Here is a 14,046-nt window from a genome sequence, read left to right on the forward strand (position 1 = left end):
ATTGATAAAATTCAATTTAAATTCCAACCACAAATATATCGACTTTGTCAGCAAGGAATCGTCTCAAAACACAGCACATGGTAAGTTTGTTTACTTAGGTTTGAACATGTATGAAGAAATATTTCCAAAAGAGTATTCTTTTCCATATATTGTATCAAGAATTTTTAAACAATTACAAGAACAGCAACATGTGGCATTTGTTTATTTCAGTAGGAATCGATACATATCATGTATGTTCAATGTTCTGCCCTTTTGATGTTTCATATATATTCGCCTCTCTGGTAATCCTTTATTTTTTTCTGTTTTATCCTCTCAATAATGGTCATGGTGAGGAAATTCATTCCGTGAGATCGACCTCAAGCATAAAAGTTTCTCGAAATGTAATTAAACTGTGTTACTACAGTTGCTTTAAATCACTATTATACAGATTTACAAAACACAGAGGATTAATAAAATTTCTAATTTATGACTCAAGCTAAATATTATACTTCCACAGTATATCCTTCCTTAGACTACTATAACAACAATTTTAAAATGCCATTCATTCTATTTTATACAAATTTTGATAATTTTTAACAATTGGAAGGGTAATTTTTCAGAAATAATTAATGTTCTATATTTAAATTCGTCTAAGTCGTAAGTTCTGTGTTAAAATGGACCCAGTTTTTTGGTCCATAGATATAGTATAGACATAGAGTAATTACATTATCTGTCACCAAAATGTTCTTCAATGATAAAACCCTCTGAAATCTGTATATCATTATATTCTCTCACAAAAAACTTTAATTGTTGTAAATTCAATCTTAACGAAATCATATTTCATCTTCAAAGGTCAGTAAATTTCAATTAGGGACAAGTGGCAACATAAGTATGAAATGATAAAGAAAATATTCATACATTTATTCCATTTTTATTCAGTTTTAACAAAAATAAGGTTATTTTAATCGAATAATATTTGGGTTACATAAACAAGGAAAGTATACCATCTTCCCTTTCTTTTGTGAATTGACAATGAAGAAATCAAGAGGTTAAAATTTTTCCTTATTTATGACGCCAAATTGACAAGGTAACATCTTTTTAATTTTCATGTGATTTAAAGGAAATTAGAACATTCAAATTACATTTGTTCACTATAAAAATTTATTTTAAGTATATAAAATCAAACCCAGGATTAAAAAAAAAATATGCAAGTTAGCATTTAAATCTGTAATTACTGTCATTATATAAATTAATCTGAACTTGTTCGTTTATCTTGGATTTCATTTTATATACAGTACATAGCAAGATATATAAAAAAAATATATATATATATATATATATATATATATATATATATATATATATATATATATATATATATATATATATATATATATATACACATTTATTTTTTATAAAAACTTCATCAGAGGAAGAAAAACATCTCGTTATTAGTAGATCTATTTTGTATGTTATGAAGCAGTATTTATTCCAAATTTCATACTGTATACATATGAGAAAAACACTTTTGTAGTGGCCTTCAACACGACATTTAGATGCATCGACGATGTTATTATCAATAAAAATAGTGACTTTCATTCTTCGTCAACTTTATATATCCCATTGAGCTTGAAATAAAAGATATCACAGAGTCTGACACTTTGTTTCATTTTTGGAAATTTTACTGGAGAAAAGACGTTAATGGGAACCTAACAACCAAGTTTTTAGATAAATGTAATGACTTCAACTTTTCATATAGCAACTTCCCTTTCTTATGCAGCAATATACTTTCATAACCTGCGTATGGGGTTTATGTTTCTGAATTAAGCATAATCTAAGAGCGAACAATTTCTTAAACAATGCAAGTTATAGACAAACAAGTTGATATATCAAGAATATCGCTATTCTCGTTTAAAGTCAACATTTTGCAATTCTATAGTCGATACAATGATCTTGTCAACAATCTATCTTTAATTCAAATGCTGACTGGTGTTTTTCATACTTATTGTTAAACCATTACTATCTGATTTTTTCATTATTTCCCGATAATGACAAGGAATACACGGCGGGTTCAGATGGTCGGTAGGAGATGCTCACTCCTCCATGGCATCTGATTCCGTTTTTGATAATTGAGAGGTCGGTGTTTGCTCTCTTGAATACTGTTCGTTATATGTGTATATAATTCACAGGGCCGTCTGGGTAAATTTTAAGACATTCTGTTATAATCAGCAGAAATGGGGAGGGGGGAGTAACGTGTGATACCTACCATTAAACTGAGTACACGAACGACCTTGAACAACATATTTACAATCTTTATTGCATCATGCATTTTACTTTCTAAACTGCTCTTAAAGGAAGTAGAGAAACCAGAAATAAGCAATTATTTTTTTTCGAAATCACTATCATGATCATAGCTTTATCTTAAACAGATATTTCATATCTATAGTCTATGGAACGCTGAGTTCAAAAACTCGAGCTCGAGCTAGACATACAGCAGTTCTACATTTGATAGACTTAGTTTGTAAACTCATAGTGTACAGTCTATAATAAAATTCTTTAATTACATATTATGAACCTTTATACATCTGCATCTACATGGTGCAAGGTTAAATGAGTAATTCAAAAACAACAAAAAAGTGACAAACTAAGTATAGATTTTATAAGAATAACTGAATACATGTGTATTTCAAGTTTGACGGACAAAACCAAAATCATCATCTCACAGAGATCAACATGTTATTCAGAAACATAAAATGGTGCTTCAATACATTATATACGCACTCGATATAACATCAAAAGACACTGTTTTTTTAGGTAGATCTCAATCGGTGTTCGCTTTTGTTATAACCACTTTCTTGTTAGCAGAAACTCCGGTGTCCAATCGTCAATATAACACAGTTTCTTCTTTTTCTTTCACAGAGTAAATACACTTTATTTGAATCTTTGAATTCATTGAAAGAATAAGAAGTGACTTCAAACAAGCGTCTGAGTAATTGCGTTCTTTGAACATTAAAATTGATCCTTTTCAGTTTTTAATTCCACTTGAGGACGATACAAGACATTCTGATCTACCCTATTTTTCGTACTCTTTTACTAGCACTATATAACCTATCAACTATTAAACTATGCAGAAAAGGTGGCCCAAGGCGCCATAACAATGCAGTGAATAAAAGCTGACAGATTATGAAAGAGAATTTTACAAAATTTTTGTTCAAATCTTAAACCATGCCCGAAGCGATACAATGTTTTTATTCTTTTCATATTTATAAACATATTTATATTTCACGGTGAGGGCACTCTAGAAAGGAATGTGCTGTCATTATATTTCATAAAATTAGGAGGATTTACTTCAAAGTTTAAGGAGGTAAGCATTCGCTTTTTCTTGAGTTATCAATTTCAACACCTACAAAATAAACATTTATAAACGCATTTTTCGAGAAAGAAAAGGGAATCTTTCATAAACGGCATTCAAGATAGGATGCAAATCTTAAACATTTTGTACAAAGTTTATAGGTTCACAAATGCCTTAAGTCGGTAGAATGTTGAATTAATACCTGTTTCTGCCAATAGTAGCATATTTGTTATGCTGTATTTTTTCACATCCTTGACAAACTTTACCCTTCATATTGGAACAGCTGGGTAGAGGTGTGTCCCTCTCAAATACCTGGTAATTTTAACGCTTTGACCAAATTGATTGTTATCTGTATGTTTCAGGGTGTAGGTTTCATCGTCAATGTATCTGCTGTTTTCTTTAACAATAGCGAGTTATCTTGCGCCGAGTACGAGTGTATTTTCTTTGACGAAATTGGATGCTCATATTATATGTTCAAAAGGTAAATCGTAAAATTACCCTGTATGGATTGAATAAATTGAATATTAGACTGTTTACTTCAGTGCCGAAATTGTGAGTTTGACATCAAATGCATACCAAGTAAGAATCGGTATACAATTTTAAGACAATGAATATTAACGAGGTCACAAGGACCAAATGCACAGAAACTACTGAATAGTTGCCAAGAAAGGGGATATTGTTTACATCCTAAGATTTATTGTCAAATTATCATACAATATTAATTCTTTTTAACATCGGTGGCATAAACATGTCTTAAGTGAGGATACGTACCTAGTAACTATATTGAAGTTGCAAACATTAGTTCAGTTTAAGTTGATATGCAAATTGATAAAGGAGTCCATATAGATTGCATTTAAAGACCATTACGTGATTTTCTCTCCTATTGATATAGTTGTTAATTGGGATAAAGCTTATTAGCCTTCGTTTGCAAATGTACCTGTATACTTTACCTAAATTTGCTTGTCACAAACTGTGACGAAGAGCTACCTTGATTTTGTCAAATCGCTATGGTAATACTTTCTTTTGTGCTCCTGACAGATTCAGACGTCAGTGTATCCGTTGGGATTGTGTAGGGTTTTTCAGAGTCAGTCTGCATTCAGCCCACCTCAAACCCGGTCAACTGTGATTGCCAAAACCCAGGATCATTGTTCCTCTGTCCAATTTAATTCATTGTTACAAGTAGTTTAAAACTGTTACACCACAAATGAAGTCACAGGACGAGTTAGCCTCCACTAGATCATGGGGTAAGTCTACGTTTTATAGCATTGGATATCACTATTGTAAAAGAAAACCTTATTGTATAATACATATATTAAACCTGCAGAGGGGTTAATTTGATACTCTTGAATAAGTTGTTTCGGATTTCTTCAGAAAAATGAAGAGTTTAATGTCTGATAATTCTACATTTGGAATTAAATACCCCAACTTCATGTGATCCCTCCTCAAATAATGATAGAATGTGTTCTTTCAATTTAAGACTTCACAGTCAAAATAGACCTTCCTGTCATAACAGAATATCGTAATAGAAATAATTTAAAAGAAAAACATGGACATTTTATAATGTCACTCTCATATCTTAATCGATTTCTATGGGAGACGATCTATGTGTTATTGTTTCCAAAGTGTAAAAATAACCTGTTTCCATGTTTTTCCCTTGATATACCGGTATATGAAAGCTTCGAAATGTCCATGAATGATTACACAAAAAAAGACAGAGAAATCATATTTCTTTTATGCAAATCTTCATTGGTTTGAAGGAAATTGAGTGTGTATTATGTTTATTAAAAATGAAAGTGACAAGAAAAAAAAATCTGTCGTTCTGCCTGCCTTAATATAACAAAAGTAAGTTCCCTTTCGTCTTTTTATCCTTGCCATTATAAATTAAAGGAATTTAGGTGTCAATTTTTATCTCTACTGATCAGAGACTTTAAGAGCTTATGCGTTTGGTGAGGTGTCCCTGTCTGTCCGTTTGTTTGTTTGTAAAAAAAAAAATACTCATCATCCAATAGTTTTTGACAAGTTCCATTTCTACATTATTTGGTATATATTAATAGGTAATTTTTTTTATTGGTTTTCAAGTTCGACGAAGTCGTTGTCATAGTTTATAAAACTAAAGGAAAATTGCAAAACCGGGCTTCTCGATATTACTTTTTGGACAAGTAGACAACACATATAAAAACATAGTTTCCTGTTTTGGCTTTTGATTTCGATGAACATGGTTGAACATGGTTGAAGTGGTTACTAAAAATAGACTTTTTGTTAAATTCTCCATCTACTTTTTTTTTTTATCCTATTGCAATTGAACCTGACTCAGAAAAAGACTAAAACTAAACCAAGGATCATTAATTCATTATTTATTGCTGTTGTAATAAGTAAGGCCAAATGCTATATTTCTTTACTTTTGTTGATGAGGTACATGTAAAAACCAGTAGAGCTGGAGACTTCTGTTCACTTGTTAGGCTACTATTTGAAGAAAGATTCGTTTTCATCCAGGGTGATTTTGAAACCTCTGCGTGTTTCATTTTTCCCCTAAATATAGTCACTTGATCAAAAGACAAAACATATACGTTTTATCTTTCAAAAAGAGTTTTAGGATGGATCTCTTTTCAAAAAGGTGCTTTTACATTTTAACTTTTTCAACATATAAACAGGTGATACATACATCGTTTATATAAAGATATATATCACAAATGAAAGTAAGAAATTGCCATAAATCTTCAGACCATGAATCAGCAACTTGAACAAAAGTATATACTTTGACCCATAAATTTTAAATTCACATTTTCCCCCAAATATATTTATATAGGTTTACGTACCGAAAAAATTTAATGTACATGTAACCCTGGGTTCGTAACCAGGGGATTGTTTCTTGACCTGGTATTTCTGCATAAATTGAAAATATGCTTTACGCACTACGTAACTATATATTTTTTATTCATTTTGGACGTGTCACTAGTAACACTTAAAAATAATTTTAATTCAACGTTTTGAAATGAAGTTTTTAATAATAACAAAAATGGAGTAGAACATGTACAAAAAGTTTGTAAACAACATATTCCCCAGACCTACCAAGAACAAAATTTAATGCTGAAAACAAGAAATAACACTGGAATAAAGACTGCGTAGGGAGTATTCGATTAATAATCATCTTGGTATAGAATTCTAGAGAGGATACGTCCTCAGTAGTGTGTGAGAACCGAGGCTTACTCAATAGGATTACGGTTCTTTAAATGATCGGCATTATCAATCTACACAGAAATACCCGAGTCAAGAACTGAACCCCGAAAAGATTTAACATGGCCCGGTATTAAAATTTTGTTAAGAGAAATCCTTGTTTACTGGAATGGCCATTTCGCCTTCAAATCATTAATAACTTTTAGCGGATTAAAACGGCTTTATGCAGTACATGATTGAATAAAAGAATACCTCAAGTAATAATACTTTATGATCTTTATATTAAACACATCTAATTAAGAGTTTTTGTAGGTCAGGATACTCCGTGCAATAAAATCTAATTGACTTGAAAGCTACTCTTATTTTTCACTGTTGTACCTTAAACAACAATCCCAGTATCTGCTCTATTTAATCACTATGTATTGTGTCGTCATAAAATGCCATATGTACTTTATTTTTGATTATACACGTGTTTATTTTTAATTAAATAGTCGTGGGGAATTATACACTGCCACAAGCACCTGACGTTACTTATTTTTCTTTAAATAAAAAAAATATACCCATACCTAATTAGGTATGGGTATACTTTTTTTATTTAAAGAAAAATAAGTAACGTCAGGTACCTGTGTACACTGCATATGAGATTAAATTATTCTTTTGTTTAATATAAAAGTAAAGTGAAAACTGCGTTAGCAGCATTATTATTTGGTATTTCCTTATAATACAGAATAATTAGACAAAAAGAAAATTAATTCACCTAGTCTTTTCCTTATTAGGAAAATGTCAAATTAATTCAGGCCTTTGGTTAGCAAAAACAAATTACTTCTATTTCAATTAATTCATTGATCTGCCGTTCCCTTTGGTGATTTTGTTTAAGTTCAAGATAATAAGAACAGCCCCAAACTCCCGACATACATGTACAAATGTACATGTATAAACGTCTCGTTGATAAAAAAAAATTCTCAATACAAATTATAATCTGTTAAAAATGAAATGATAAATCTCTACTGTAAAAGTATTATCATTCTAAAGGAATATTTTTTAACAAATATTAAACATTTAATAAAATTTACCGTACAAATGAAAGTTACTGAAATTTTATTCAATCACTGATTTAAACTTCATAAGGACATATAATCAGTGAACATTTAATTATGATACATGTGTTTATTCTCGTACAATATTACACCAGTTGCGGTATATACCCAGTATGTATGTACATGTACACATTCCTAACATGAGAGAATTACATGATATACAGCCGGACGAGGCTGCAGTCACGACGCACTTCCTTAACACCACTGACAAGTACTGTCACAGGAAAACAAGTTATGGTCAATTTCAAAGAAAAGGATAAATTTAACCACACTTTTAAATGTTTACACAATACATCTGTAAGCAACCGTTGACTCAGTCCTAAGAATGTAATATAAGGTGCCATCGTGGAATATAGTAATTGGTTTCATTCATAAAAAAAACATGCACATGCATGTGCCAGGTATTTTTGCTATTTCAAAATATGTGCATGCATTGCAATATTAATATTATATGCTTTAACCCCTTTTTAAATGTATCGGTGAATTCATATATTTGTACATATTTACAAAATCATTGCTATATTTTTGTTTCATTTTCTTTTCAAAGAACCAGGAATGTACGTTACGAGAAAAGGAATATTCGACCTTAAACTTTAAGGACCTTAAAGTATTTTGCTCTTCTTCAAACTGACATCATGACGTCGGATAATGAAACGTCATACAGCCAGCTGACCTTGGCGGATCACGGAGCCACGTCCATGACAGAACTCTACATAGAAGGAGTGATTCTACTGATTATATGTCTAGTGGCTCTCGTCGGAAATATTTCAGTTTATCTCATTGTTCTAAGATCAAAAAAATTAAGAACGATTACAAATTTCTTCATTCTTGGATTAGCAGCAGCGGACATTTTAGTTTCTATTGGAAACATGCCCGTGACCGTGGCAACCCTATTTGAAGGGAACTGGCCCCTTGACCATACATCATGTATTGTGTTTGGATTTATTAACATGCTGACTCTATGCTCCAGTGTCCTTTCCTTGTGTAACATCAGCATAAATCGCTATGTTATGATTTGCCGTCCATTCCATTCCAAAGTTATATATACCAGAAGAAACGCTGTTCTTATGGTCATAGGTAAGAATAGTTACACACAAAAGGAAGCAAAGGAAAAAATATCAATTATCCTGATGATCTACTAATTAAGATAAATAGAATGCTGTCAATAAGTTAATGATGTATTAACACCTATACGCAAACTGTAGACGAAATATCGCGAAAAAGTAATTGTTGCCCGACAGCTTCGTTAGAGGAATGAAACAATAAGAACCGCAGAGTCATGTCACTGTGGGGAATTCATTACGGTTGACAAATCTTTACAGTTCTGCCTGTTTACAATCCATGAATGTGAACTGGGAAAAACAACATACGTAACCATAGACTAGTTCTAACAGAAGTATAAAATGTAAACACAGTCGAAACATTTTTAACTTTTTTTTCATATTCAATATTATACATGTAATATTGTTTACATGTACTGGCCACTGGGACATTTTTATTCTCTTTCACCCCAGATCCTTTAGACAGAATTTCAAAACCTTTAAGAAATACCACTTAGAGAGCCCAACAATTCATTGTGGTTTTAATACTGAACAAAACAATATACTCATATGTATGCATCTAGACAAAAGATCACATTTTATAATTTACTTATACATTTAGGGTAAGGGTCGTTTTTCTCATATTCAAAGATAAAAATTAAAAAAGTACAATAGAGTAAATTCCTATATTCATACTTAATACAGATGTTGTATAACGTTTTCAAAATATACTCGAATAGAATAAAATTAATACGCCCCAGTCGCATATGCCATACAAATTCAGTCCTACAATTGTTCACCGTCAGATACTATCAAATCCTTTTGTGAATCCATCATACGTGATTAAACAGAGAGAAGATCTCGATGTATCCCCTTACTTACTTCATTGTTTGCTACTTTTAAAATCAAAAGACTTCCAAATATCCCTTACAAATTTTGTATAAGTTCCAAACAATGTACGAGGCGTCCGACATCCAAGGCTGCAGGGCTGCTCTTATATACATTATGATGACTATTTTGAGAGAAATTAGTTAAGCGGTCGGAGGGAATGAGACATGTAATCTAGAATATGCTTATTGGAAAGCATATGCTCAGTCGTCTATTGTTTAATCTTTGTTATTGATAGAGTTTATTCTTTTAAGATATTAAAGAATATTGGCTCATTTTTATATACCCAACCCCTTGACCATAACTTTTAATAGTTGGTTCAATTACTTCAAATGTGTATTCACTGAACGTGACAAGACATTTCAATGGATATACAAATATTTGACCTTGACCTAAGCGTTTGAACCACTTAAAAAAATTATGACTCTGACAATATCTTTTGAACTGTTAGTTCTTTTAAAGTCATCATTTCGTAAGTTCTATGGTCGATACAATAACCTTTTCAGCAAATGCAATTTATCATTAAGTCAAATGTTGTCTGACGTTTTTCATACTTATTGTTAAGCCATTATACATGTATACACATTGAAATGTCGACGGATTTTTCCGATATTTCCCGATCATGACAAGGAGCGCACAGCGGATGTGTCCGGTCGGCAGGGGATGCTCACTCTTCCATAGCACCCGATCCCACCTCTGTTGTTTTGGAGGTCCCTGTTTGCTCTGCTTCAATTTTGTATTGTTTACTGTACTTTTGATCTTCAAAACTGTTCATTATCTCCATATTTCATTAGTGCTAGGACTTTCACATTTCACGGATTATTCCTTGTGACATGACCTTCCTTTAGATACCAACAATTTTGACTCCTAGACCTTGGAATTTGACTTGCATTTCAGAAACTTCAACCCTCGCTACTAATCTGTCAATCGGGGCATCAGTGTTTCACAAAGACATTTTATTTGACCCTTGTGATAAATAAAAATATTACTTGTGGTAATTCGAGGTATTTTTTCGCAATAATATCATATTGTTCGTTATCATCGAAAATTCAACGTCCTTCTAATGCTTTTGTTCTCTATTTTCAGGAGTTTATTCGTTAGCTTTCGTGATATCATTACCTCCCCTGTTTGGTTGGGCGGCTTACGCATACATTCCGGTACAATCCTTCTGCTTCTGCGACTGGACATTGGCGCCATCCTACGCCATCTTTATGATCAGCTGCTGCTTTGGAGGACCATTTACTGTTATGACAGTGTGCAATATTCTAATATTTTGCAGTGCTAAGAAATCCAATAGAAACACTAAATATTTCACCACTACGAAAAGCAAGAAAAAAGACGCACAGGCCAGAGAACTCCGCCTAGCGAGCATTTTGCTTGTGGTCGTCATCGTTTTCGTCATTTGTTGGTGCCCGTACTGTATAAGTATGTTATTGTCTATATACGCCCCTGGATTTGCTCCTAGAGGATTTCACATGTTCACCATTCTTGTGGGATATGCCAATAGCGGTGCCAATCCAATTATTTACGGAGTTATGAATCGCGCCTTTAGGAACGGATTCAAACAGTTGTATTGTGGATGGATGGGTGTGCAAATAGAAGAATCCACGGGAATAGCGAGTAATTCCGACGAACCTTCCGGAATTCCCCGAAATCCAACGAGTGACTCAAAACTCTCGGCGGGAGAAGAACTGGTGATCAAAAATTAATCTTTATTTATACATGTATTAATGATATACATCTATGTACGATAAGATATTGACTCTAACTGTAACACAGGAACTTGAAGTGAGTGTCATTATTTGAATAGTCTGTTGTACTCTTGATTCAGTCCTGGTGTAAAGAAGAGTTTGTCAAGGAACTGAAAACTGTCAATCAAAAGAATTTAAATATGTGCATTTATTTATCTCTTATGCCAAGTGTTTTCGTTTAAACTCGTGTGATAACTACATGGTTGTAAAGTATATACAGTCAATTCTCGAATTATCGCCATTCGATTCATCGCCATTTTCGCTATACCGCCATGATTTCCCAAGAACGTTTTTCCTGCTATATAAAATTCTCTTTATAATGCCAAATTCGCATACCGCCATCCGCCACCCTGTTTTCAAAACAAACGTCCATTTTTAAGTGTAAATTATCTCGATATACCGCCACAGGTGCGTGTGGTCAGTGAAGCGCGGTTAACTAGTTGACACTATCCCTGTTGTAGAGCATGCTAAGGCAGACAAGGTACATGCAATTAAGTAATTAAACAAGAACTAAATAAACAAGAATTTTAACAAGAACTGTTATAATAATTTTGTTTTCTGTTTAATAAAATTCATTTAGTCACGGCTTTGCCACGAAAGCGGTCGTTGTTAAAGTACGCCGATAAGGCGATAACTATATTATTTAGATTATCTTTGCTTAAAACAATGCAAAGTTTGCTGAAAAAATAATTATACGGTATAAATTGTGAATGTTTAATTAACAATGTTGCCATAAACAATACGTTTGTTCAAGAATTCATTTTACTTACTATCAGCAATATATCACGGCGATCGACCCAGCATGTTTTTTTTTCAATAGCAAAACTGCAGATTTGAATGCACACTCATGTACCTGTCTTTTTTTCATAACTGCACATATTGTTTTATAGCGAATTTGTACATTAAAAAAAATTACTTGAAGTATTTTCAATCAGAAATATGTTTTATATACATGTACATGTAATAACAAGAATAGAAACGCTAAATGGTATTTCTAAGAACGGTAACTCTACTTCTGGTTTTCCAGAAAATTCAATTCATCGCCAAATTCGTTATACCGCCATGATTTCTAAATTACAAAAGGTGGCGGTTTATCGAGAATTAACTGTATTTGTTTTATTTTAATGAAATTTACAACATGTTTCTTAACATTTTATTGTATTATTCACATTGTAAGTGGTTTATCATCAACAAGAAGTTCACTGGATCTATAAAAGATCATTCGGGTATCATAAAAATTTTGGAGAGATTATTTTCCAAATAATACTACTAAAAATAGATGCGACTTAGTTCCACCCATCTTCGCTAGCGGGTTTCTGATACGCTTCTCTCCTCCTAATCCCTTGGGTTTATGAGGAGAGTAGCGTATCAGAAACCCTTGGCTAGCAAAGATGAGTTCCACCCTGAACAATAGAAACCCTGCCCGAGTGGCCAAGAAATTCACAGGCACCCTTGCTCATCATAACCATGCATTTAGTACGCTTGCTAAATACCTTGGAACAGAGATGGTGTTCAGAATAATAATGCATCTTTATTATACATTACAAAGAGCCCTGTCAAAACACCAAAAGACCTGACTATAGAGGCTGAGCTATGGGCAACAAGCTTTTTGAAAAAGGTATCCTTGCTCACCATAACTGTGATATTATATAAATAGAATGTTTGCTAAATACCCAAGCAGAATTTTTTAAAGATATAATTCACTACTGTGTACGTATATATCGGTAATCAACAGAAAAGAAAATTTTCAAAGAAACAAAAAAAAAAATCATTCGATATTCACCCCCCCTTTTGTAATCAAAAGAGCCCCTTCTAACACCAGGCCCCGGGATCATATCTAATTTTGTGTCTTCAATCTGCTGTCATTTGCAAATTGAGAGTTTCATTCAACAACTTGTGTAAACATTTTCTAGATAAAATTTTGACTAAAAGTCGAAGTCTGTTTCATGATCCTGATTATCATAACCACGAGTCTAATTCATCTGTTCTATAAACATGGGGAGGAGAAAAAAATTTCAAGAATTAAATGCGTTTTTACTATGTCACTATAGTTCCAAACTAGAACACGAACCTGGTCCTGGGCAAATTTCAAAATGCAGGTAGAGGACTCAATACTTATAACAAGCCTGCAAACAGTTTGACTGATTGATGAAGACTTTTTAAAAAATATAAGCACTAATCTTGATGGTTTAAGCGAAATCCTTATTTTAAAATTAAGGCCCAAGGATGGCAAAGACCCATGAAATTCGCAATATGTGTTCCCCTTCACCCATACAGGAGATGCTGTATTGGTTGAAATTGTTGTTCCTGAGAAGAAGCTGAAAATGTTCCGATGTTAACTGACACTGATACTGGACGAGAACAGCAATAGGTGAGGTCACCTGAGTGACTTAGGTGATGTAAAGAAGGACAGGTATGCAGGCTCTGTATTGGCGTCAGCACCATATACTTCTTTACATGGCTTATTCTGAAATGAACGTTGCACCTACCGGGCATTATGCCCCGGGCTTCTCAGAACACTGATTATTACTTTTTACATATACATGTACACATAAATGTAGATACATAAAAATGTAGGTACATACATATTTATAATTCAAGACCCAAGTAACCCTTTGAAAACAATTTTTTTCCGAATGTATTGACGGTCTGCGCCTCTTGTTTTTGATAAAAGCTAAAAATAGAATTTGGTATTTGGATACTTTTTCAATGCATCTCTAATGCAGGTTTGACAACATATGTTAAAAATAACCGGAAATATGTAT

At 32.7% G+C, this 14,046-nt stretch overlaps 1 protein-coding gene across 2 annotated transcripts; it reads left to right on the top strand.

The window, feature by feature from the left end:
* LOC134276749 (octopamine receptor-like) lies at positions 1-11,901 on the top strand. Of its 2 annotated transcripts, none has more exons than XM_062759034.1 (4): positions 1-80; positions 4,370-4,575; positions 8,150-8,679; positions 10,617-11,901. In XM_062759034.1, exons 3-4 carry the CDS (start codon positions 8,238-8,240, stop codon positions 11,237-11,239), a joined length of 1,065 nt encoding a protein of 354 aa, XP_062615018.1. In that variant the 5' UTR covers positions 1-80; positions 4,370-4,575; positions 8,150-8,237; the 3' UTR covers positions 11,240-11,901. The 2 variants fall into 2 exon arrangements, with proteins under 2 accessions (XP_062615018.1, XP_062615016.1); XM_062759032.1 differs by lacking the exon at positions 1-80 and adding an exon at positions 3,254-3,343.
* The last annotated feature ends 2,145 nt before the right edge of the window (positions 11,902-14,046 follow it).

Source organism: Saccostrea cucullata, unplaced genomic scaffold, assembly GCF_032062105.1.
Source record: "Saccostrea cucullata isolate Sc308-1 unplaced genomic scaffold, CSIRO_AGI_Scuc_v1 ctg212, whole genome shotgun sequence".
NCBI lineage: Eukaryota > Metazoa > Mollusca > Bivalvia > Ostreida > Ostreidae > Saccostrea > Saccostrea cuccullata.